Consider the following 27,101-nt stretch of genomic DNA (forward strand, 5'->3'; position numbering starts at 1 on the left):
CAGACCGGTCCAGCTACTAAGCAGGAGGCGACTTTGCTGTACCTTATAAGCACATATGGTCTTTCCCCGGTCGTTCTTGAACTGAAGAGGGGCGGCGCCCGCAGGGTGGCAGGTGCACAGGCGACTAGGAGTGCCCAGTGGTCCTGACCTGCTGCTGAATGTCTGTCCCCGAGGAGGAGGAGACGCTGCTGCCGCTCACGCAGAGATGGCCTCGGATGAGCAAGTTCCTACTGTCCGGCTGCGCCGCAACCGTGGCCGAGCTAGGTACCAGCCGCCCCCGCCTCGGTATCCCCAGCGAGTGGCCGTGGCATCGCGCTGGGGGAGGGATGGGCGGGCAGCCCCGCTCCAGGCTGGAGCATCTTCAGAGGTTGCACTCTCGCAAGGATGTGGTCAGGTGCCCAGTAGGCCAGCTTCGGGAGGAGCATGGATTGGAGGTTTCCAGGGTTGTCTTCCCACCCCGAGGGATGATGTCTAATGCCTGAGTGAGTACTCTTGGGCTCTTCATGAGCCCTCCTGCCTCTTTAGGAAACGTTTCCCCTTTGGTGAGGATGACCTTTTTGGAATCATAATCCATTTGTTCCACATATATTTCATCATCTCTGGGATCGTCTATTTTCATGGTTTATAGCCTTATACAGCCTCAGAATTTTTTAAGATTCGAGTTGGGGGAGGGAGCACCTGGAGGATTTCAGTTATTAACCATTCCTCCTGAACACCTGTCTAAAGTCAGCCGGCCACCTCATATTGACCCCTATATTGTTTACCTTACAGGAGGAACCCTGAGAAGTAATTTTTATAAAAATGGTAAATGCAAGGCAAGATAGCTATTTAACTGGGTCATTAATGCAGTCGATACAGTAGTGGGTCCTGGCTATACAGTTGCAAAGACCCCTGTGTGGCCTTCTTCCAGGCCAGTGGGGGCACGTTCAGAGAGAGACATTTACAACTGCTGCTTGTTGCAAGAGAAGCTATTTTTGTGTGTCACAAGAACATCATAGAAAAAAAAGATTCATCTAAATGAGTCCAAAGAAATAATAACAAAAAATGGACAGACCACCTAGAGTGGATTGTGGTACCTTGGCGTGAGCTGATGGCATGAGCCAGGGTTAGGGGTGGGGTGAGTTCAAACTGTGGTCTCTGTGAAGTGATTTCAGATTGCCCTTACATTTTCTTGTCCATTAAAAAAGAAAGAAAGAAAGAAAGAAAGAAAGAAAGAAAGAAAGAAAGAAAGAAAGAAGGAAGGAAGGAAGGAAAGAACGAAAGAAAGAAAGAAAGAAAGAAAGGAGGATGTCTCTAGTGTATTTAGTCATTTGAAAATGTTACTCAGTCTTCTTCTAGCAGGCTTATTTCCCTTTAGTCTAGCATTGCCAGCACTCTCTGTTGTTTGCCCTTCAGACTCTTGCCTTCTTGCTCTCTGGCCCGTCTCTATCTCTCTTCTCTCACAGCTAGTGTGGAACATATTTTTTTTATCATCTACTTTCTGAAATAAACTTCACCAACTTTTACAGACATCAAAAGTCAGATGGCTGAGTGATAGATACGTTAGCAGTTTGGCTCCTCACTGCAGCTCCCTGGCCTGTCCAGGAGCATTTCTGGGAAAGGTGCTAGATGCTTAGGCATCAGAGGCTTGGGAAACAGAGTTCATTGGCGAAGGGGCATACAGACCAGTTCAGCAGGAGAGCCGGAACTATGGAATAACCAGAATCAAAGCAAAACAAAAATATGTTTTGGGAAGTAGAATTTGTATGTGGATAGAAGATCCTCCCTCTTTGTATTTTTTTTGTTTGTTTTATGTGTCCATAAAACACTTCCTAAAGTATGTATGTGCAAGACACACCCGCTTAGGGAAATTATTGGCTATATACTAAGTGTTTTCAAAATCTAGTGGGAAATATGTAACACCCCCTCTACTCATCCCCTCCATCTTAGAAAACGTATTCATGGATTCTGGATCAGGTATTGGTCACTGAAAAATCTTAAGTACTGTCAGTGATGTTCATAAGCTCATCTCCATACCCCTCTTAGAGTAATTTGGGAAATTGTATTGTGACATTTTAAATCTCATCTTCCTCATGTGGGTTGAGTAGCTAAAATATGCTTTCAGATAAAAACAGTCTGTTTCTAATTTGACATGTAAACCCATTTTCTAATGAATAAAGTTGGGACTTACAAAGAACTTATGAAAGCACTGTGTAAAGCTTATCAATTCAGAAAAATATAATTAAATATTTGCCTCACTTTGAAGAATGTTGAGCATTGCCACCTCCGTATATGAAGACATTCTAACTTCATTGCATGGTAAACATCAGTTCTGTGATTCATTCGCATTGGAAAACCACCCATGACATCGTAGAATTCGGCTTCAAGTTTATTCTAAATTTGTAGCAGCTCTCAAATGACAGCGGCTATGGTCAAGAAGACACAGCAGAATATGACTACTATAAGCTATCTCTCACTGGGAAAATTGAAGCGGATTTAATATTGTACGTTTTTATTGAAAAGAGATCAAGGATTGTCCTACTTTGTGGGATTATTTTGATTTCTTTCTTTTTTTTTAATCTGGGGATGCTCTGGGATGCTCTTAGGCAGTGAGTTTTTGATTTGCCAAGACATGATAATCTACTTTCTAAATCACCCATCTACTAATTCAGAATGCCTGGGAATGGGATAGGAAGTGTATATTTTCTTAACAGATTCCCTGGCCAATTCTGCTATATTCTTATACTTCAGAATCTCCTAATCATGGGAGAGTATTAATCCTATGATTTTAGGGGTTTTGTTGGTTTGTCTGAATGTTTTGGGTTTTTCCTCCCCTTCGTTTGTTTTTCATTTCATTAGCAACCTTTCCCCTCGATCTCACCAAAACCCGACTCCAGATGCAAGGAGAAGCTGCTCTTGCTAGGTTGGGAGATGGTGCAACGGAATCTGCCCCTTATAGGGGCATGGTGCGCACAGCCCTAGGAATTGTCCAAGAGGAAGGCTTCCTAAAGTTGTGGCAAGGAGTGACGCCCGCCATTTACAGACACGTAGGTATTTATCTTGATTCTAACTGGTAAGTTTGCTATGAATTCTTGTTCTGTATTCTTGCTTTTCTCTTCAGCTGTACCCAAAATCCAGCAAGGACATTGTTTTATTTTTCCCACTGATTCAATAAATCAGTAGAAGAAAATATTTCCAGTTGTTATTAAGGAGTTAGCGCCCTAAGTTTTGAGAATGCATACGGGAGCATTTAGACGGTCCAGGAGACCCTTGGTCAAGCCGGCCAGCCAGGCTAACTGGAAGTGGTGAGCCAGAAATAACGGGGAAAGTGTGGAGGAAGACAGCTGATGTCAGCTTCAGACCTTGGCACGTGCACGCACGTGCATGCGCACCCACACACTAAAATGGTTCTACACACATGAGCATATCTACACACCAACCACACCACACACATCTACACACATGGAGAAAAACAGAGAACTACCACCATATCTATAAAGTGCTTTAAGATAATTGAACAAAGTCAAACAACTGTTATTACTTAATCTTGATGTAAAGGGATTTAGAGTTGTTTCTACTTGGCTGTATGTTTGGGTATTTTTTTCCCTGTAAGTTCTTTAATGGCATAAGACAGAGAAACATGAATAATTTACGTCATTTTCCCCTTACTTCAGAAACCACAAATACAGTAAAAATTGAAGTAGGTTTTAAATCCAAAGTCCTGAATGAGCTTTCAGGTAAATGTTTTCATGGTCTTCAAAGGTTAAAAAATATTGTCTTTGACTTGTGCATCAGAGCCCAGCGAGGCTGACGTGACAGCGAGCAAGGAACCTTGCCTTATCCAGCTGCGGCACTTATCCAGGGTAGAGGGAGCACAGGTGGACTTGCCCTTGCCTCTGCTCCCAGGCTAACGATTTCTGTGGGTTATTAGTGGTGACATCACAGAGAGAACCTTTCTAACCCTGCTCCCAGGGCACCACTCACAGGAATGGGGGTCACTGACCTGTCGGCTTGTAGACAGGAGAACATGAAGTTGGTCCCCAGGAGATGCTGAGATGGCATGGCCTTCTGCCCCTCCACCCTCCACCTTCGTGCTGTTTCCTTGGCCCAGAAAGCATCCATTTTAATCATGTGCTGGCTTGCTGTTAATATTCCATTCTTTACATGAGGAGGTTAGCATAGGATCTTTAAGAGTCAGATTATGCACAGAAACGTATACTGTTTTATAATTTGTTATTATTTTTTATGAAATACCAAGTCAAACTTCCTGAAAGTTTGGTATTTCACATCAAGAACTCTCTTGGATGGCATCATGTACTAATTTTAATGATGCCAATTTCTACCTTTTAAACTGTTTGTCTTTGGACCCCATTATTGTTCTGTGCTTTATCTCTTTCACGTGTGTTGGCCACTTTGTTGTTCTCCAGTTAAGATCTTTCTCGGGTGCTTAAAGCCTGGAAGGGAAGAAATGTTAATGAATTCTCTAGTGCGGTTACATGTGTTTATTCAAAGAGAAGATCCTCTGTATGTCAAGCTTCCTACTTGGTGTTTGAGTTAGTCAGCTCACAGAGCTATTTGGTGGGGTTCCTTTGCATTCTGTTTCTCCTCTCCTTCCTGTGGTGATGCTCAAGATGGTCAGAACTGAAACAAGAAGACAGGAATAGCTCTTCTTCCTTAACCTTACTTCAAGCTCTAGCGTTCAGAAGCCCTTCCAACCTTGAACTTAGATGGGGTTAGTTGTGTGTAAGTCAATAAATGGACTCATGTTTGGTGAATCGGTGTCTGTCAAAAGGAAAAATATAACCAACACTGAGAACCCACCTGGAGAAGCCCTGAGGGGAGATAATAAGAAGAAATTAATTGCTAGTAAATTTGATAGTTGCTGTGTTAGAACATGCCATGTGGGCCAAGGATGCTGTGGTCAAAGAGCAACTATCTGAAAAACATAGTGAGTTGAGTCCTAAAAGATGGAGAGGGGTAAAGAAAGTCGAGAAGGGAGGCTTTCCTAGAGGGATCAGAGAAGCAGGAAGAATTCCTCCTTTGGAAGACTAATGAGGCCAGGTCACAGGTGCTCTTACTTCATTACATACAAGACTGAATTTGTTTTTCATCGCGTTTTATGCAGTGTATTCGGGAGGTCGGATGGTCACCTATGAGCATCTCCGGGAGGTTGTGTTTGGCAAAAGTGAAGATAAGCATTATCCCCTCTGGTAAGTTTTGCTTTGAAAACAATACACTGTGACCACAAAGACTTTGATTTTACCAATTATATTTACGTAAAACTATCCATTTGTACTAAAATTGCTTTTAGTAGCAAACTTAATAAATAATAGACATCTAAAAAATTGAGAGTTCTGTACGTATTCTGTACAGACACAACAGAAATGCATTCGTGAATTATTCATATTTATTTACTATTTTAATCTAAGCAAATTTATGGTTGGGTTGAGGGTACATGCCTATTACTCCAACCCTTAAGAGGTGAAGGCAGAAGATAGTTTGAGACCAGTCTCTGCTGTATGTGTCTCAAAATCAAGTAATAACAATAATAATAATAAAGACTTCTATTGGAACATCTTCTATTGGGACATCCTTTTTCAAAGGCCATTGTCTTAATTAGCTTCCCGTTGTTGTGATAAAACGCCATGATCAGAAGTAACTTGGAGAGTGAAGGGTTTACTCCACTTACAGTCCCAGGTAGCAGTCCATTACAGAGGGCGCTCAGAGCAGGAACTCAGTGCAGGAAGCAGGACCTGAGGCAGAGACCACAGAGGAATGCTGCTTACTGACTTGCTCCCAATGACTAGCTCAGCATACTTTATTGAATAACTCAGAACTACCTGCTCAGGGATGGCACTGCCCACAGTGGGATAGGCCCTCTCAGATCATCAGATATTAATCAAAAAATTGCCCCTACGGACTTGCCTGTGAGTCAGTCTGATGGGAGACATTTTCTCAATTGAGAATCCCTCTTCTGAAATGACTCTAGCTTGTGCCAAGTTGATAAAGGACTAGCCATATATGACCCTCAGTATAGCTAGTCTGTTTTAATGAATATAAAAGTAGCACATTAAATCACTGCATTATCATGTACTTTTGTAATTATAATCAAAAGACACCGGTCTCTTTCAGAAATGCTTTGGTAAATTCGAGGCATCACATAACTGATAGAGTCCTTCAAACCCTTTACATCTTAATGCATTTGCCCATGTGCCTTTTATTTAGATACCATTAATCCCAAAATTAAATTTCGGGATGGAAAAATACTCCCTCAGAAAACATCACCGAGAATAAACTACCATCTCTCTCTAGAGGCAGGCCAACTTGTGATTAAATGCATGTTTGTTTCTCTTTTTTTTTCAGAGTCTGGCTTGTGTATTATTAGGAGTTTTTGAGTGGTTCAGTTTGTAAAGCCTGTGTCCAGGAAGTAAACCATGATTCCCATTTTCTGTATCAGTTCTACTGAATAGAGGCTGACAGTAACGTCTACTGCTTCTGCACTGGATGACTCTTGTTTTCAGATGGTTGGCTAGCACAGCCTCCCTTGGGAATCATGTGAAATTTATTAAAGAAGTACTCAGTAGTAGGAAGTAGATTCCTCAGTCCTGTAAAGGACAGCAGGCTTCCCGCAGAAACTTCTTTTGTGCTCTTTGGACCCTTTTTATAACAGAAGGTAGACATTGTAATGAAGAAACACCCTTTGTCAGTTCTGCCAAACCATGTTTAGCAAATGGCTTTATAATCAAAGCTTCTTGTTCCCTGGGGTTTAGGTTGTCGCTTATTTTTTTTCTATTGTCCATTTTTTTTTTCATTTTTATATGTTTTTTTCTTTCTTTTGTTTTTAGGTTGTAAATGTAGAAGTTTGGAAAAGAGCGTTAACAGTTGTGGGACTTGAACCCATACACTAATGTACTCCATTCCCAAGATGTAAGAATGACAAATGCATTTCGTGTCCTTTAAACCAGATCCTCATTGTCCTGGGTGTTAGGTGCCTCTGGTCCTTTTGAGTCACTCACTTCTTTGGCTTCCTGGACGCTGCACTCTTTGACCCTTTGAACATCTCTTTGGTTCTCTTTTTTCTTCTTCCATGGGCTGCAAGCTGACTAAGGGCCAAGGCAAAGACCAAACCATAGTCATCAGTGTTTCGCAGGACGAGCCCCATGCTGTGAGGATGCGTGTTTATCCCTGAATGTTGAGGAATCGTAATCTCTCTTCTCTGTATGCTGGTGTGTTCGTGCATCCCTGTAGCCTTGACTGCACATACAGGCCGAGAACCGAATCAACATGCACAGAGTTGATGCCAATTTCCAGGTTGTCTCTGTGACTCAAGTTTGGTGCTACATTCTTTCATTTTGTTCACGCTAAAGATGAACATTTCCGCCATGTCACTGCTTATTATTAAGAACCACAGTAGCAGGCCAATGAGATGGCTTGGTAGATCAAGGCGCCTGCTGTCAGGATTGATGACCTGAGTTACTCTTGGGGATCTGACTGCCAAAAAGCCAAAAATTGTCTTCTGATTCTCTCTCTCTCTCTCTCTCTCTCTCTCTCTCTCTCTCTCTCTCTCTCTCTTTCCTCTCTCATCTCTCCTTCTATCTCTTCGTTTTGATTCCTGTCTCTCTTCTGATTCTCTCTACTCTTCTGCTTCTGATTCTCTGCTCTCTCTCTCCCTCTCTCTCTCTCTTCTCTCATAGTCTGCACTCTCTCGGATATATCTCTCTCTCTCTCACCCAACACCCACACCACACCACACACACACACCCTCCAAGACTGTCAGCTCTGTAGGATCAGAATTCCTGTGGCCGCCTCTCCGCAGAGCCATGTGTGTTCTTCCTTTTGTAGAGCTCTGGTTGTGAAGAGATGGGCTTGCATCCCATTTTTGTCCCTTACTGAGGAACATAGAGAAACTGCCTCACCTCTTCCACCTTCCGCTCTCCTCACCGCGGCAGCGACGCCTGCCTTTGGGTGAGATAATGTACAAATGCCTCTTGCTTTGAAATTTAAAATGTATAGCTCGGCCATGAGAAGCAGAGGCAGACAGATCTCTGTGAGTTTGAGGCCAGCCTGGTCTACAAAGCAAGTTCCAAGAAATGTAAGGAGTAGTTCACGGGGGCTGGAGAGAGGCTCAGCAGTTAAGAGCACTTCCTGCTCTTCCAGAGAACCTGACTTCAGTTCTCAACACCCCAATGGGCAGTTTCTAACCACCTGTAACTCCAGCTCCAAGGGATCTTCTTCTAGACGACCCCTCAGGCACCACAAACACGCACAGAGAGACAGAGAGAAACAGAGACACAGAGAGAGATTAAAGAAAAATATTTTTAAAATAGTTCACCATAAATAATACATACTGGTACTATTAAAACAAAACAGACAGATAAAAACCCATAGGTAGCACACAAGAAAAATTAAGGAAAGGGTGTGCAGAGACCCAGTTCCCAAAAGAAGTATAAATGTTCATTACTCATGTAAAAAACAAGTAGCATCACTAATAAACGGAGCAATTAAATTATTTAAACTCCCTTTAAAGTGCTGTGAAAATGTAAAACAATGGAACCTTTTATGATATGCACTGCCTACTAAAGCTTCTAATGCATGACTTGGGATGCGACACTAATTGTCATGCTTGAGTCCTGCTCACTGTTGGAGAGTAGAGGAGCTTGGCCGCAAGTGTCTCCAGAGAGAGGAATGCTTGTCAGGTCCGTTCACTTGGGGAAACCAGCCTCAGTCAGGGCTCGAAATTGTGGTTCCCTTCCTTTTCCCCTTGGGCGATTGCATCTCTGTTGTTTTGTTCAGTCAGATGCCAGGGGCAGAGAAGTAATCAGTCTAGGTGTCTGTGCCTGCCGCTGAAACCCATTTTTCCTTCCCTCCTGATTCAGGTGGAAGGATTTCAGATTCGCCCTTTAGCGCCTTTTGCTCCCCGGACCTACCCACCAGTAAACAGGCCGTCTTCTTTTCTCTCCTTCGTCTGTTCTCTCTACCCTTCCACCCAGGGCCTGTGCCAGTTCAGTGTGGTTCCCCTGGTAAAAATCTGTGAAATGAGGGGCAATTAAAGCCAAATAGCAAATCAACTGTCTCCTCTGCCTCAGGAAATCGGTCATCGGAGGGATGATGGCTGGGGTCATTGGGCAGTTTCTGGCCAACCCCACCGACCTGGTGAAAGTCCAGATGCAGATGGAAGGAAAACGGAAGCTGGAAGGGAAGCCCTTGAGGTGAGTCACCCGGGAAACTCACTCTTCCTTCTCCTTTCTCTGTCACCTGTTTCTTGGACATTTAACTAATGCCTCCCATTTGTAATCTAACCTCTACTGAAGGAATTAACACTGATTCTTTCCTTTTGAAATTACGACTGTGAAGAGGTGTGCGAGCCCGGGTCTTCTTGTGCATCATGATGTGTGTGGGCTCCGTATTGGATGGACTGTGTATAACTCCTTGCTCCTCCTCCTATTGAAAACCCTGTTCCACATCGATTGTAAAGCATTTGGGCAGTCGGACATTGTCGTTCGAGCCTGTAATCTCGGCACATGGGAGGCCAACCTGGGGTACATAGTGAAATCAAGGCTATCCTAGTCTACAGGTGATACTGTGTTTCAAAAGGAAAGAGAGAGAATGAGAATTTGGTCATCTGCCCTCTGTCCTGGTATGAACCCTAACGTTATCATCCTATGTCACCCGATGTGGAATGGCTTCCTAAAGGTCACTTATCACACAGTCCGTCTGTCTTGTGTTTTTTCAAGACAGGGTTTCTCTGTGTAGCCCTGGCTGTCCTGGAACTCACGCTGTAGACCAGGCTGGCCTCAAACTCAAAGAGGATTGCCTGCCACTGTCTCCCAAGTGGCCCAGCCCTGTGTCTTCATTTTTAAAGATGGTTCCTGATGATTAAGACTACTGTCTCTAAACATCTTGAATTTTCCCCTGGAAGAAGTAGTGAGGTCAGTGTTGCTAGATTCTTGTAGCCTGTTTCTCCTGGGAAAAGGCGAGCTCTGCCAGACAGACCCCTCCTAGGAGAGAGGAAGGTATAGGAGATCTGAGCTGAGTCTGAAGTGTGCCTCCTGGGAACAGTTCTCCAGCTGAGGCTGGACTTTATGAGGAGGGGCCGATGCCTTCCTTGAGCGTTCACCATGGACCACTGCGCCCCTGCCCTCTCTAGCCTGCCCGCAGTAGCCTGGACTCCCTGCAGCCTTAGAGTGGACTCCACAGCAGGCAGAAAAAACACGGCACTCTGACTTAGCAAGGGGTGGCACTGTCCCAGGGCCCCAGTCCCATCACTTTTCTGACAGGCTTTCAAATCTCTGAAAACCGCAGCAGAAACCCAGGAGGACATGTGGGCATCTATGTAATGAATTATAAGAATTGCTGTGGATTCCCGGCCAGCCGCAGGCAGCAGAAATGCTTCAGGTCCCCAAGTGGTGGCAGGCAGGGGCCAGTGGATCCATGGCAGGTACGACGCACGAGACCCACGGTGCCAGTCTTCGAAGGCAGCGAGCCATTGGCAGCGAGAGGGAGTCAGAAAAGAGAGAGCAAGACTAAGGGTAGCAAGAAGGAAGGAAGGACCTGCCTGCCTCAGCTGATGGGGGAGGGAGTGGGCATGGCTTGTCTCTTAAAGAGACAGAATAATTATTACATTCCCATCTCTATTTTTATAATAAAAGGCGGAAGGTTAGGCACCTCCAGGTTAAAGGAATTGGGAGGCCAGATTCTCAAGACCTTCTTCCTGCTTATTTTGTGGGCGTCGTCTTTTGGGGGGAACCTGAGAAGGCTGGGTGCTGGCCACATCCTGGCATAGCTGGTCTCTTTACTCCTCTCCAGTGTTTGTGGTATGGAAATGTCTGGTTTGTCTTACACCTGTTTAAGGTATTGGCAGAACAGAGTTAAATTAAGGGAAAAAAAATTTTAGGACCAAGGAATTGAAGGGGATGTATCTGACCTGTTTTAGGTGGATCCTTCAATTCGGCTCCCTGGAACTCACAAGAATTCTTTGGGTTTGTGAAAACAGAAGTTTTAGACATACATGGTATAAACAGTAGCAGATTTCTGTCAGAATGACTGTGACAGATAGTTTTGCACAATGAAAAGTATTTTTAAGACTATGGAAGGCACAATGAGAGAGAAGTTTGATAACTTGTGTTTGTTCTCACACCTTTATAACTTGTAGGTCTTGGATTTGTATTTTACTGAAATTCGTTTGGTGAGGTTGTCCTTTTAAATTAACAAAACCTCTCAGCTGTCAAACTGCATCAGAGATCTTTGAGAAGGATAAAATTTTACTTGAGTTATTGATTAAAAAATGACAGAGAACTTACTTGGTTGACACCCAGAGCTACTCCTCAGGGTCCTCCATGGTTGCTGAAGGTCACATTTGCCTTTTGCTGTTTAGCACAGGGCCTGCAAGGCTCCCGAAGATCCTGTGGGCTGAGAAATCTGTAGGAAGACAAGCCTACCTTCTAACGCTGCAGGCAACTCTACTTCAGCTCCACTGCACTCTTACACATGAACGTAACAGAGACAGCAAGATTGAGTTCAGGAAAACATGTACATACATGTCAGCAAGCACACACTAAATCTTAACAGATCAGCCTTTCCCAGAACCTTCTGAGGACAGACCAGTTTAAACACAGTTACCTGGCATGTACTATAGATTCTTTCTGGGGAAGCACAGAAACAAGGCAGAAGGCCATATTCAGATCCAGGGCACACTGAGGACCGCACTTGGCATATCCTTTCACGGGATTGGGCTCCTTAGCTACGATCCAACATCCAACAAGAATAGACATGCTTTATAAACTGAATGCAAGTATGTGTTGCAGGAGGCACGAAATCACATCTGAGAACAATCCAGGGAGCAGAATGCACCTGAGGTAAAAGACAGAGCCTCTGCCTTTTTTCCTGGAGCCTCTCTTATGGCTCCACCAGGCATTGTTCACCATGAGCCATTCCTTTGCCTGTGTCCCGACCAGATCAGCAGAAGGTAAAGTTTACACATCTGCCATCCATACACAAGAATACATAGACTAATATTTCTTTGTTATTTTCCTTAGATTCCGTGGAGTACATCATGCGTTTGCAAAAATCTTGGCTGAAGGAGGAATTCGTGGGCTGTGGGCAGGCTGGGTGCCCAATATTCAAAGAGCTGCGCTTGTGAACATGGGACTCTCTCCGGTAACAAGCTTCTTGACTCTCTAAAGCCGTAGTCAACAAGTTACGGGCCTACCAACGTCAGGGTGTGGAAGGCATTGTAGTGCTTTTCAGTGACAGGAATCAGCAACAATAACTGAGTGTTTATCCTCATTCAGTGATGTACAAAAAGGACCAAAGACAGAAAGCAATGTCCCCATAAGCAGAAAAGGCCAAACTATCTGAGGCCTTCTGCGCAGTCCAGATGGTCCTCTGAGATGAAACTGACGTGTGGAACTGCCTGACAGTCACTCTGCCCAGACGCCCAGGTCTCTCTCGCTGTGGCTCTGCCCTGAACAGCATGGCGTGCAGCCTGGGAATGTGAACACTCCCCCCACAATTCCCCTCTACTCCTTCCTTGCCTCTTATTTTTAATTTCTACTTTCTTTTTTAAATACCATAACCATAAAGTTTCCACTGGACAATTATATATCAAGGAAGAGAGTAAAGCTCTAGAAAAGAGTAAAACTCATTTTTTGAAAGGCTGAGTCAGAAGGCTGTGAGTTCAAGGCCAGGCTGAGTCATAAAATAAATTTTTTATTGTGTCAAGAAAATTAAGACATAACAGCCGAATATTCCTATTTAGGAAACACTGCTAATATCATGCTACACTCACACTATTAGAGAAAACATGAGAGGGAGAACATTTTAAAGCTATGTGCTGACGGATACCATTATTGAAAAGCTAGGTATAGCCTTCCCTAAGAATATAGATTATTTTAAGTATATATGCCCAGTTTTATAACTTAAAAATCTAGAGCCTATAAACATACACAAAAATAGCATTTCATAGCATCGAGAGGCCATCCCACCACCAGGCAGATGCTCCTGAAGTTGATGATATCTGTGCTTTAGATGTACAGTGGGTATGTCTCTGCCATGGGTACTGGTATGCCAGCCATGTTTATTCTCCAAAATGAACCTGAAAGCTTCACGAGAATTAGAGGATAGGAAAGATTCCAAGCGACAGCGTACAGTAAAGTAGCAGCTTACCTGTCTTGTTAAGAATATAGAATTTAGGGTGTAGAAATGAAAGATGTGTTCCTGTCATCCTAGGTTTTTATCTCTAGGGACAGTCGTTTCATGTGTGTGCAGAGCCGGCCTTGGAATTTAGATGTCACAGCTACCAGCCTCTTCCTTGTCCTGTCATTTGAAGCCAAGCCCCCAATTACAATACCTGTTACTTCAGTATCTTTAGTAACCACCTTAGGGTTTTGTTGCTGTGCAGAGACACCATGACTACAGCAACTCTTTTGTTGTTGTTGTTGTTGTTTTGTTTTGTTTTGTTTGTTTCGAGACAAGGTTTCTCTGTAGCTTTGGTGCCTGTTCTGGAACTAGCTCTTGTAGACCAGGGTGACATTGACAACTCTTATAAAGGAAAACATGTGATTGAAACTGGCTTACAGTTCAGATGTTTCGTCCATTATCATCATGGTGGGAAGCATGGCCACAGGCAGGCAGACTTGGTGCTGGAGAAGGAGCTGAGAGTTCTACATCTTGACCCACATGCAGCAACAGGAGACTGTATGTCACACTGGTGAAACTTGAGCTTATAAGACCTCAAAGCCCACCTCGACAGTGACACACTTCCTCCAGCAAGGCCACACCTACTTCTGTAAGGCTACACCTAATAGTGCCACTCCCTACATGCCAAACATACAAGCACACGGGAGTCTATAGGGGCCATACACCACTGTAAGCTTCCAATAGGGCAAACCATCAAACCAACTCCCAGCTTGGCCCCTGCCTCAATCCCCTAACTGAGCTCATCCCCTAAGCTGTCCACAGATCTATCCAGACAGGTTTCTCCTGTCACTGACCGTGTCCTCGTCACCTTCCACTGGCCTCTCACTAGATAACCAAGTGGAAATTTTGGAACATGACGTAGGAACCCCCAGAACTTTCCAGGTGCTGTCAGCTCCCTGAGCGGTTCATTGTGCCTGCTGGCAGGAGAACAGCAGAAAGCATGAGCTTAGAGGCCACACCCCTGCAGGCACAGAGCTGTTCTTCTCCCCGCTGCTTTCAGTCTTGCCCCTCTTGTGCTCAGTTTTCATCTGTAAATCCCTTTAATACTCAGCTAATCTGTTGTCTCTCCCCAGGCATCGTTCCTGACCCTCATGGTCTCACGAGCCCTCCCCATGCCCGGTCACCTTGGATGTCCGTTTCAATATCTGTAGTTCTCTGAGGCCATCGCTGTCATTCTCTACATGGTGAACCCCTGAAGGCAGTGGCATGGTTTTTCCCATCTTTTTCCCCCAATCTTTTATAGGAATCATCAAATGTTCAGGGCTTAATCGGTGAGAGAATTTTTCTAGGATGGAAAATATGTCTCTAAGGAATTGTTTTGGGGAATCTCAGTAGCAGACCACCTAAATGTGGAAGGAATAAATCCGTTTTCTATGTCACTCCATGCACGTCTGCTCTGTCTCATTAGTAGCTAATGTTTTTCCCCAGAAATCCTTGAGATTGTAGTTCCTCAATTTGTTCCTTCAGAGTTTGCCTCAACTCTGTCCCAAGTTCCAGGTGCTTTCCCAGGGCCTTCCTTTGGCTGTCTCACTTTGAAGGTATCTAAATCAGACCTCTTAATCAAACCATTTCTTTCCCATTTTCCATTCTGTCAAAATACCCCCCAAGCCATTTTGTTGTATGAGTTTCATCTCTTCCATTGTCCTTTGGGTCGATTAGTCACTGAGTGAGGTTAATTCTGTCTTCTCTTTATCACCGGAGCTTCTTGGTTCATAGATGACTTACCGCATCCTCTGTAGCCACTACAAAAGCCTCCTTGATGGTCCCTCCTTAGACATCCCATGGCCACTTTGCCCCCACCATCCCTGAACTGGCTTTACAAAGGTGACCAATGCTGTTGTCTTGTAAATAATAATAATAATAATAATAATAATAATAATAATAATATTTGCTTCTATCTTTATCTTCAATTCCCTTTAAATTGTTCACACTTAGAAGCATGCTTTCATCTTTTTTTTGTTTCTCTGTATTAGATATGCTGGCTGTTTCTGCTTTCAGAATTTATGCAGAAGCTGAGCAGGGCTGCTCACAACACCATAACCAAGCCAGCATCATCTCTTACTAGGATTAGCATTGTGGTCTCATATGTAGTCCCCTTGTCTTCCTACGGTGCGACCTCTGAGCCTCTCCACAATAGCCTGGGCCAGCACTGTGCCCTGCAGTTCTCTGTCTCCCTTGCTTGCTCTGCCACCCCAGCCTTCTGCATCATCGTTCTTATCCCAAGCCAGCTCCTGCCTTGTGGCCAATGCTTTCCTTTCATCGAGAGAGTTTCTTTTAGCTATCTAAACAGTCATTTAATGTGCTTCCTTTGGGTCTCTGGTAGGTGTCATTTTAGCAAGAGACCTTCCTTTTTCACCGAACTTGAAGATTTCATCGCATTGTCTGTTCTTTGGGCTCCCTTTTCTTTTCCCACTTGTCTGCAGAGTACTGGCTTTGGAACCTGCTGACATCTGGACATCCGGTGGTTTGTTTAGCTTGTTGTTTCATATGCCGTCAGCGAGCAAAGATGCTCATCTTACCGACTTTCCCAGACTTCTAGAAAAGGAGCCTGTCTGTTCTCGCCATATCACCATTCATTTGCCTCTCCACTCCAGTGTGGGTCATCACCATAAACCCCAGCACTGTGGTATACAAACCCCAGCACTGTGGTACACCTCTCCTGTTTAAGTCCCTTAATAGCTCTCATTTGTCATTAGAAAAAAAGGTATACAAGTGTAATGTATAACAGTAGTCCAGATCTGTTGATTATAACTGTCAGGGTGTTAACACAGGTTCAGATAGACATATCTTAGTCCAAAGACCAAACATTCCAGGGAGTAACATACATAGCTAGAAACAGTGGGTGCCCATTCCTTCCACTCTTCCTCTGCTACTGTTTGTAGCTCTGCTTGCCTCTGCTTAAAAACAAGAATGGTGTCCTTCATTGTCACACAGTCCAACCCCAAGCCCAGCGTATTCTTGACTGTTGAATGAATGAAACTTCAACCCTTCTCCCTTTGCCAGACCTAACCACCTATGATACGGTGAAGCACTACCTGGTACTGAACACGCAGCTAGAGGAGAACATCGCCACTCACGGCTTATCCAGGTAGGTGGCTCTTTCGAGGCATTTTGTTTTCTCTGTTTCCTTTTCTTTTTAGGGCTTAATTTTATTTTTAATTATGTGTGTGCATTTGTGTCTGTTTGTGGAGATCTGAGTGCAGGTGGCTCCTGAGGCCCAAAGAGTGTGTCGTGTCACCTGTAGCTGGAGGCACAGGCGCTGGGAACCACACACTGGGCCTCCACAAGAGCAGTGAGAGCTCTTAGCCCCACGCCATCTCTCTAAACACATATATGACCCTGTCCTGAATAGTTGACATAAATTCTACCTTTGGGGATCTTTTGGTCAAGAATGTCATTTGTCACCCTGAGAGAAGGACGATGCTGTTTTGAAAGAATCACTCTCTTCAAGTGTGTTGCAGTTAGAATGTGAAAGAGACAGATAAAATTACACCATATTTCAGACTGTACTCAGCCAAGATTTGTTCTTGATTTGCAGCTGCCCCAGGGGCAGTTTCTGATGGTGCAGCAGATATGTATGGCCTTCTGGGCTACGTGTGTCTGTCTGGATTTTGCAGTGGCCCTGCCCAGGAAGCTCACCAACAGGGAGAACTAGACAAGTGTGAAAACTATGAGCAGTAAATAAAGAGGAGGAAAATGAGTTATTAGAACCTTCAAAGGAGTGGCTCGGGGAGACCAAGAGCAAGAACAAAGGGAAGGGACCCAGAGGACACAGATCAGCTCTTCGATGGTCCTTCCCTTTGACACACAATTCTAGCTTCTCCACTTGAATGACTGGTGTCTGCTGTCCTTCATGGCACAGTGATTTGTTTCCTCTGGCTCCTGGTCTTGTTGCCAAAGACTGAAAGAATCTCAAACCCTGTATGCTATTGAGATGACCCTAGATATGTGGAGTAATGTTAATATTCTCAAGTTGATAATGGAGTTACACCCCTCCCTCCCTCTCTCCTTTCCCTTTCTCCGTTCCTTCCCTCCCTCTTTTTCTCTCCTCCCTCCCTTTCTCCCTCTTTATCTCTGTGCGTGTGTGTGTGTGTGTGTGTGTGTGTGTATATGAATTTGTATGTGACCCAAGAATAGTTCTTTGTACATGAAACTCTCTGTCCTTGTAACACCTCCTCCAGATCTGCTCTGACAGGTGACTCAGCCACCCCCAGAGCCTTTCCCTACCTGCCTGTCACTTGATTTACTGGTTCACACCTATCACATTTGCCCACTTTGCTTTTTCCTGGCACTGGTCAGCATCTGAAGATAGCCATGTGCCTTGGTCTGTCTGTGAGTGGAGCATAACAGTAGGAGTAAGGGTGTGGGGGAGTATGGGTGTGACTGTGTGGGTGGGGAGGGGGTATGAGGTGTGACTGTGTGTGTGGGGAGGGGGTTTGGAGTGTGACTGTGGGTGGGAAGGGGGTTTGGGGTGTGACTGTGGGTGGGGAGGAGGTTTGGGGTGTGACTGTGTGGGTGGGAAGGGGGTTTGGGGTGTGACTGTGTGGGTGGGAAGGGGATTTGGGGTGTGACTGTGTGGGTGGGAAGGGGGTTTGGGGTGTGACTGTGTGGGTGGGGGTGGGGGGTGTGAGTGGGAGGGTGTGAGGTATGACTGTGGGTGGGGAGGGGGTATGGGGTGTGACTGTGTGGGTGGGGAGGGGGTTAGGGGTGTGACTGTGGGTGGGGAGGGGGTATGGGGTGTGACTGTGTGGGTGGGGAGGAGGTTAGGGGTGTGACTCTGGGTAGGGAGGGGGTATGGGGTGTGACTGTGGGGGCGGGGAGTGGGAGTGGGAGGGTGTGGGGTATGACTGTGGGTGGGGAGGGGGTGTGGGGTGTGACTGTGTGGGGAGGGGCTATGGGGTGTGACTGTGGGTGGGGAGGGGGTGTGGGGTGTGACTGTGTGGGGAGGGGCTATGGGGTGTGACTGTGTGGGGAGGGGCTATGGGGTGTGACTGTGTGGGTGGGAAGGGGGTATGGGGTGTGACTGTGTGGGTGGGGAGGGGGTATGGGGTGTGACTGTGTGTGGGGAGGGGGTATGGGGTGTGACTGTGTGTTGGGGGAGGGGGTATGGGGTGTGACTGTGTGGGTGGGGAGAGGGTATGGAGTGTGACTGTGTGGGTAGGGGTGGGGGGTGTGAGTGGGAGGGTAGGGGTGTGACTGTGTGTCGTGCCTGTGTGTGCATGCCACAGCACGTTTGTGGAGGTCAGAGGACACCTTACGGGAGTCAGCTTTCTCCTCTGCTGGGCTGAAATCAGGACTCAGGTCATCAAGCTTGCCTGACAAGATCTTTCATTTCCCAAGCTGTCTCCAAGGGGAGACTCTTATCTCTCTTGTTCCCTCCTTGACAGGAAGCCTGGCACTGGGAGGCACATACCTGTTGGCTGCTATGCTTTAAATATTTTCTGTCTCTTTACAGAATTAAACATTAATTTTAATCTCAAATAGTATTTTGCACTGCATTCTTTTTCGATGTTACGTGCTTTTTCTTAGAGTTCGGGAGCTATTTGAGTATTCTCTTTAACTCTCATTTCTTTGTGTCTACAGTTTGTGTTCGGGACTCGTAGCTTCTATTCTGGGGACCCCGGCTGATGTCATTAAGAGCCGAATAATGAACCAACCTCGAGACAAGCAGGGAAGGTAGATAAAGCCCTTAGTGCCCACATGCTGGAGTGTCGGCAGCAGTCTTGGTGTTCCAAAGATGGTTTCTTATAGGTCTGTGCAACACAGATGCTTTCGTGTGTTTTCCTGTCCGATGGGGCCATCGTTCATGTGAAATTGCCTTCTCTTTGTCTGATGCAAATATACTGAGCCTTTGAGGAATTGAGTGAACAGTCATATTATTTAGACACAAAGTAGCTACTGTGATGTCGTTGTTTTCCAAGGTTTGGAAAGCCTCCTCTGCTGAGAACCTGCAGACCGACCACTCTGACCCGAGCCTGTGCCTTTCAGGGAACAGAATGCGATGTAGTATAAAATCCTGTGTTCTCTTTGGAAGAGGTCTGCTGGAATGAACTCAGAGAGGACCAAGGGGGTGATGGGGAAAAAAAGAGTCAGCAAGGAGAGACCTACACCCAAATGAAGATACCTATGTCAGTGGAGGACTGATACTGTTTGTTCTAAACGAGCAGAAAGCATTTGGTTTACTATACCTTCCCTAGATGGCTTTATTTTCACCTCTGTTTACACAGGAGGAAATGTGACACGGGTCTCTTTGTCCTTGCAGGGGACTTTTATATAAGTCATCAACTGACTGCTTGATCCAGGCTGTCCAAGGGGAAGGCTTCCTGAGCCTGTATAAAGGCTTTCTACCATCCTGGCTGAGAATGGTAAAGAAGCTGTCTTTTGTTTTATCCTTTATTATTGTTTTCTTTGTATTTAAATTACTTGTATTTTACAGATATTTTCCATTTTCTCTTCCGGTGTGTGGTTTGGCCCTGCCTCCACAACAGGCCCATCCATCCTTGCTTTTTAAAAATATTTTTTAGTTTTTTTTTCTCCTCTCCTTAGAATCATGTTTCCTTTCTTGACAGACAACAACTAAATGAACCGGTCAACATTTATTAATAAATAGGTTGATAATCTGTTATGAAAGTAGATAGAGACATACTATTTACTATTTAGCTATTTACTGTGTGTGTCTTCTTATCTAAAATATCCTGGGCTGGGGTGGATGTACAGATTCCAGAATGGAGCTCTTCTGAGGAAATTTTGCTGCTTTGGAACGTGTTATTTTGATGACAGAGTTTCCCAGGTATTATCAGAGACCCTGCTTTAGGAGAAAGCACTATGCCAATACTCCTGTCATTGACTACAGTGCACTGAGACACAGCGTTAGGTAGAGTTAGTGATGGAATAAATAGAATTAAATGCAAAGAGCTGTTGTAAGTACTTAACAGTATTTGAAAATGTGCTGGGGTTATGAGGTTAGAAACTCAAAGAGTCAAAAATCAGCATAATATAATAAGACATAAATAACTCTGTTTACCCATGCTTGAATGCATGCCATGTAGTAAGGACTTAATCTTGAATGAGAAACTGTAAATGGTGAGTTCACAGGAGGAATTGCCAGTGCTGTGGAGCCACACAGCGAGTAGGTACAGCTTATAAGGGGAATTGAGAAGGCCTCCCTAGAAGAGACCTTTGAACTGAGATTTAAAAAGTGAATAAGGTTTGATCCTGCAAAATGGCAAGAAAACATTCTCTGGAGAGGGCTGGGGTAGACTGAGATCCTGAAGGCAGGAAGGCCAAGATGGAGAAATTGAGGAGGCAGGAAAAGAGCAGAGCAGAGGCAGAAAGCAGCTGGAGAGGGCCTGCTGAACTGTGCACACTGGGGTAGGCCGAAGCTTAGCCACTTGAGATGATTCTGTCTTCCCTGAGTTGAGAAAAGGCCTGGGGTGACCGAGGAAGCATGGTGGTGGAGCAGATCGAATTGGGCAGTGAGGGAAGAGGATACCTTTTAATAGGTATTTGGGGTATAGAAGCCTGATCGGATGAGGACAGCAGAATGACCAGAGAAGACGGGGAAAAACAGGCTCTGGGCAACAGGAGCTGACAACAGTTTGTGCAAATGGGCATCATTTGTAGGGCAAGAAAACTGTAGCTGCAATAAACTTAATTTTTGACACAGATAGTTTTGAGGTGCCTGTAGGACATATGGATAGATAAACAGAAGATTACCCTAATATCAGAATTAGATCAGAATCAGAATCTTAGATGCAGATGGGATGGAGATGCAGGGAGTGTAAGAAATGTCCGTTCCCAGGTGGCAACTGGGAATATATGCTGTCTGTCACTATGGGATAGCAGCTGGTTATTAAGAAGAAATTAACAGCAGAAGCTCTTAGCAGTGTCTGACATAACTATGCCAGTCAGCCTTTGTTTGCTATAACAGAATACCCAATACTGGACAAAACAACTTGAAAAAGAGAGTTCATTTGCTCTCATGGTTTCAGAGGGTTCAGTCTGTGGTCAGCTGACTCCATTGCTCTTGTGGGCTAGTGAGGCAGACCATCCTGGCAGGAGCATGTGGCAGAGCAAAGTAGAGAGCTGTCTACAGGAAGGGGCCAGGGACAGGTGGATCCTTCAGACTCCCCGCACACCCCCTGTCCAGGGGTTGAGGAGATGGATCCACGGGTAAAGTGTGAAGCAGAGTTTGGATCCCCAGCGCTTGTGTAAAAAGCCAGTGCAGTGGTATTTGCACCTATAACCCAAGCACTGGGGGACGTGAGCAGATATACCTCGCCAACTCCCTGGCTGGCTGGTCTAGCGGAAATGCTGAGCTCCAGGTCTCATTGAGAGACTATGTCTCAATAAGTTAGAGAAGCAACTACAGGAGATCCCCAGCATTGACTCTGGCTTCTCACACACAGTCAACTGCTGAGCACACGTGCACACACATGTGCACACACATCCATACAATACCCACACACACATGACACCCCTGGTGACCTACTTTCTCCAACCAGGCCTTCCCTCCTAATGAATGGATTAACTGTCTAATGATAGGGCCAGTGCCTCCCATGATCCCATCATCTTACACTGTAGATTCAGACCATGTTACAAAGTGTACTAGAACTAATAAGCAACAGAGCCCCACCTTATTTGGGTGGTCTTGATTAGCCTAAAATCATTTTAAAATTGAATATTTCTCACTTAAACTATAGGGTTTCTTTTGTTTTATTTGTTTTTTATTGGGCTTATGCAAAGAAGGAGCTGTTAGAGGCACTGGCCACACTCAAGAATAAGACAGTCCTTTTCGGTAAGTGGTTAAAGGTTATCAAAGTGGTGAGCACCAGCGAATCACTTGGTGCATGTGCAGCACTGTCCTCCTTATAACCGTGGCTCAGCCCATTGAGTTCCCCCAGCTATCTACGCAGTGAGCTGTCGTCGTGTCCCTCTTTACAGAGGAGGAAATAAGGGCAGAGCATCTGCATGACGTAACCAAGTTAGGTCATTAGCTACTATTTCTTAGCATCAGCCCCAGGCAGTGTGATGTTGGAGGACATCTTTCTAAGTCACTTGTGTCTGTTAGCGGCATGAACAATACTGTGGGGGCATATGGGTAGTGCAGAAAGCATGCCTGTAACCGTTAGCTGTCTGAGGGCCACGAAAGGCTGCAGAGAGTTGCCATTTGTTCTGGGCTGTGATGTTTCTGTAGGCATTTGTCAAATGACGGAGGAGGGAGTAACGTGGGCGTCAGCATCATGTGTGGAGGTAGAGGTGACACAGGCATTTCTTAAAGCACCCACTGTGTGCTAAGTGCTTCACGCACAAGAATCATTTCTAAATTCGCGCGAGAATACAGTAAGGCAGGTTCCATCATTCACATTTCCAGGTGGGAAAACCAGATCTCGGTGTGTAAGAGATTTTCTCAAGATCATACAGTTGTGGCAGAGCAGAATTGCCTCCCAGGTGTTTTTGACTCTGACTCCCTTTTCCTTACTGGTTCAGTGTGCTGAGTTCCTTGAGATCCTTTAGCTAGCTGACAGAAATCTTAAAGGAATATAAAGAAATGGGGGCCGGGGAGATGGCTTGGTAGCTAAGTGCTTGCAACATAAGTGTGCAGTCCAAACTTCAGATCCTAAAACCCATGTAAACGTTATCTCTGTGTGTTGGCCTTCTGTAATTCCAGCCTCTGAAGGCAGAGGTGGGGATCCTCGGAACAAGTGGGCTAGCCAGACTAGCCATATAAGTGAGCTCTAGGTTTGATTGAGAGACCCTACCTTACCAAATAAGGCAGAGGAGCAACTGAGGATGATTCCTGATAGCAATCTTGGGTGCCTCCCACATGCATACCTACAAACAAACACACACGCCCGTGCACGTGCGCACACGCACACACACACACACACACATGCTCACCACACACATAAGGAAAACTAGAAAGTAGGGGTGTATACAGATGGAGGACTGGTGCCAAAGAAAGGCTCCCTACCCAACAAACATCACCAGGGTGCTTGTTTATTGTCCTGCGGGTTGTTGCTGTGCATGACTGAACCCAGACATCTGACTCATCAGCGCCTTCAAGTACCCAGCTGACTTCTGATGTTTTTGATTAGGTCAGAATAACTGGGATATTGACGCCACACATCACATTTGGTAAATCATACAAGTAACTGCTGCCTCCAGGCCAGCATGTTCTTCATAAACTCAAGCCCTGTATGAGCCTAGGTTAGCATTGGGAGGTCACCTGCCAAGCATCATAGCAGGAGGAGCTTATTTGCAAATTTAAGATTTAAAGATATCAAGCAAAAAGAGCTTTTGAGTATAGAGCTCTGCAGAAACAGGAAAGAGTAAGGACTTCAGCGGTCCCAGGATAAACCAGAGGCAGCAACACCGCACCATATGCAGTTGGATTATTGACATAACCGTGCTGGTAGGGAGCTCAGTACAGACAACATGCATGCACAGAGACTCAGTCAGCCCCACCCACTAGCTCCCCATAGACGTTGGCTACACCATCTCTCCCTGAACTCACTCAGTAGCTCCCCTAAACCCTGCCGCAGTCCCTTCCCCCAGGCAAAGGAGGCATATTGCTTCACCCAGCCCCTGCAGTTTCGAACCTGTACTGTTGCGTTCATATGAAAAAAAGCAAAGCTGACAACCACACCATTAGAGATTGCCGCAGGGTCCTTCTTAACCAGGATCCCTGGCTCCTTGGTCTCTGCAGTTGCCCTGACAGCTCGGGAATATGGTACATTCACAGCTTTGTGGTTATGATATCAGCTATTTCTGTGCAGATCAGCTCATCACTAGTGAGTAAGTCCTCAGGCTGCCAATATAACATGTTTAGAATTCCCACATGCAGGCATATGCATTCCTTTACAAACACATTTAGCAAATACTGTCTAGATTCTAACTGCTTAACTGCTATAGAATGGAAATCATCTCTAGGCACTGGTGAGAACCAAACTAGAGAGGACTTCCATCCAAGCGCCCGCCCATTCTCTGAGAATCCCTCCTTGCTAGTATATATGCCTCCTTTCAGCCCATGCCCTCCCTGGTTCCTGTGGGTGTGGTCATTCAGATTAAGGCCAAGCCATTTTGAGCCCAGAGCTCCCTTTTTCTATGTAGGACAAACTCGGTTGTGCAGATTGCAAGACATCTGGGACTGGGATTTTTATGACGCAGCCCTTAAAGGCTGGTCTTTGTCTTCCTCACTTCCTGAATGTCTAATTGGAGAGCAGCTTAGTACAGAAGTCAAGATGCCCCCTATTATAGCCTTGTAGCCCGAACCAGTCAGTAGAAAGAGCCCTGTGGTCTAATTCCACACCATGTCAGTGGGCAATGGACTGCTAAGCCTCAGCATTCTCATCTGTAAAATGGGGATAAGATCTCTTTTTTTTTTTCCTATTGCAAGTTGTTTTTAGGGAAATCTGTGATCAATATGACATGAAAATGCTTTTAAATTTCAAGGTTATTTACGAAGGTAAACAGTAAGATACTTGTGGGGGGGGTTGTTTTGCTTTTTTAACAAGTGGATTAAAAATGACTCTGTCATTAAAAGATGTTTATGTAATATGTAGAATATTTAAAATTGCTTTGAAATGTGCACTAACCTCTTTGGTTAATCTTTCAGACCCCTTGGTCAATGGTGTTCTGGCTCACCTATGAAAAAATCAGAGAGATGAGTGGAGTCAGTCCGTTTTAAGCCCTTAAAGCCAGAGTGCTCATCGTTGCCGAACAAGGACATCTGCAACACACGCCCCCTATTATTTCTACCTCTTTAGGAAGGTACTTTACTCCACAGAGATTACGATTTACAGGGGGCAGCACTTTCTCTTTCTACGGAAACCAGAGTTCTCTTTGACTCTACTCTTTATCTAAGAGGGATCTGTCTGGTCCCAGTCTCTCAAGACCAACCACTGAGACCCAGCTCGGCATTTCCTAAAGAATGGAACCTGGACCACTTTGACCTTGGACCCAAAGGTTTAAGACTTTGAGCTGCTGATCCCTGCAAAAGTGTCTGCCTAGAGGAGCCCCAGAGGGAGCCAGCCCCTCAGACCTGGACAGACGGCAGTGATGTGAAAAACTGTGTAGTGCTTAGGAAACACATTTAACCTGTGCGCCAGTATCTCTTGTTGTGGCGTGACAACTCTCTTTTCTGTTACTAGAGCACATATCGTAAACTGCAGGAGGCAAAGGAAAGGGCAAGAATAAACATGTTGCGTTTCCCTAGTGCTGAAAGAAGTTGCTTTACCATTCTGGCAAGGAGGACGGAAAGCTAAAGAGGGAACTTGAAGTGATGTTTGGATTGCAAGGGCAGAGGCCCATTGCTGGCAGGACCCACCTTTACGGGTGTGCTTACCGGATGTCACTCCTCCACACAAGCTAGAGCCAGGTACTTACCCTGACAGTGAGAGCAGAGCATTTGCCGCCTGTAGCATACTCCACGACAACTCGCATTTGTCAGTAACTCTGAGAGGATCGTCACCAATGGAAACCACAATGTATTTGACTGAGATTCAGCTCTCAGGGTCGTTGTAGGAAGCACCTCATAACGTCATCAGCTCTTCCTGGGTGTTTTCGGAGCAAGAATGACGTGAAATCAGCTCACTCTGATGTGGCTTTTTCTGTACCTGCCCCCTCTATCACAGAGAGGAAGAGAGACAATTCAGATGCCGTTTTAGAACTTTCAGAAGCCCAAGGATTAGTCGTTTTGAATCTTGCTCATTCTTGCATAAGATGTGACAAGCGTGTACCATCTGTAGGTCATGCTAATCTCTCAATCTTTGCATCTGGTCCTTTTGCTTGTTTTAGAACAGTTGCTCCAGATTCACCTGCGCACACCTGCTCCCCCAGCCTCAGACATAGGGCATTTTAGGATGGATGGCTACAGCTAGGGGTACAGGCTGGAGATGGTACTAGGAAAACCCCAACCACTCAGGCCCAAGGTAGACCTCAGAGCCAACCGATAGATGTCACGATGGACATCCATGCTGTCGTCAGCATGACTGTGTGGGTGGATAATCACTGCCATTTTAAAGGAGGAAGCACACGTCTACAGACCTTTCAATGTGTGTAACCCTCTCATTTTTTTCATTTGCAGAAGGCGGAGATCGATCCCTTTTCGTCTTCAGGTTGCTTACCTTTCCATTGTATTCGTCAATCTGTAATTGAGTTGCTAAATATATATAGTCTCTATTATACTATATTATGTGCTTAAGTCCCCAAGTATTCTGCTCCACAAACTGAATCACTTTGGAGAAAATTTGGTTTTCCTATGTTTTGTAATGTTTATGACTAAGCAAAGATGGAATTAAATAATTATATGCAAACTGAACTATTAAAAATTGGCGTAGCTTTATTCTTTGGGGGGCTTGGGACTGGAATGCCGCTTAGGCACCGACACGTTCTTTGCTTTCTTAATCCACTTGAATTCTTGACACTATCCTTCAGGATCATCTGATTGAACAAACTCCGTCACTTTACAAGTTTGGAGACTGAAGCCCAGAGAAAGGAGGTTGCGTGAGCTGCAAAGCGCGAAGGTCCTGATTATTATGGGTATTCCAGTGGACCATCTCTACACTAATTAGGTACCTAAGCAACTTGCACCAGCTCCATGGCAACCCTCAGATTCTTGAGTCATCCCCGGGCTTTTGTTTAGTGTTTTATTTCGGTGTTGTTTTGTCTCATGCCTGCAGCATGAAGTTCAGGATTAGATGAACTTGAACCCTAAGCCCCTGCATCCTCTGGGTGCTGGCTGTCTCTCACTGATGTCCCATTACACCCATGGTTTCCTAGCATGGTTGGTTCTTGGTACCCACTTGGAATATGCTTGGTCCTTTCCAAAAGTGAACACATCCAAGAATTCCTGTCTGTTACTCCCTCACTTTCCTACTGTGTAGCTCTGGCACTTCTCAAGTTTCCTGCAGCTCAGTTTTAAT

At 45.2% G+C, this 27,101-nt stretch overlaps 1 protein-coding gene across 1 annotated transcript; it reads left to right on the forward strand.

The window, feature by feature from the left end:
- On the forward strand, nt 1-26,497 carry Slc25a27 (solute carrier family 25 member 27). The gene is made up of 9 exons (XM_038343521.1): nt 1-264; nt 2,839-3,030; nt 5,105-5,189; nt 9,066-9,188; nt 12,015-12,125; nt 16,178-16,264; nt 18,760-18,852; nt 19,439-19,541; nt 24,794-26,497. The coding sequence occupies exons 1-9, from the start codon at nt 159-161 to the stop codon at nt 24,863-24,865; spliced, it is 972 nt and encodes a 323-aa protein (XP_038199449.1). The 5' UTR covers nt 1-158; the 3' UTR covers nt 24,866-26,497.
- Nucleotides 26,498-27,101: the final 604 nt, after the last annotated feature.

The sequence above is a fragment of the Arvicola amphibius genome, chromosome 9 (genome assembly GCF_903992535.2).
Source record: "Arvicola amphibius chromosome 9, mArvAmp1.2, whole genome shotgun sequence".
Taxonomy (NCBI): domain Eukaryota; kingdom Metazoa; phylum Chordata; class Mammalia; order Rodentia; family Cricetidae; genus Arvicola; species Arvicola amphibius.

What these genes read in the sequence shown, in the direction of transcription:
- Slc25a27 (XM_038343521.1), top strand. Translation starts at nt 159, where the DNA reads ATGTCTGTCCCCGAGGAGGAGGAGACGCTGCTGCCGCTCACGCAGAGA. An exon ending in CTGGAAGGGAAGCCCTTGAG is followed by an intron (nt 9,189 to 12,014) that starts GTGAGTCACCCG and finishes TATTTTCCTTAG; the next exon opens with ATTCCGTGGAGTACATCATG. An exon ending in TACCATCCTGGCTGAGAATG is followed by an intron (nt 19,542 to 24,793) that starts GTAAAGAAGCTG and finishes TTAATCTTTCAG; the next exon opens with ACCCCTTGGTCAATGGTGTT.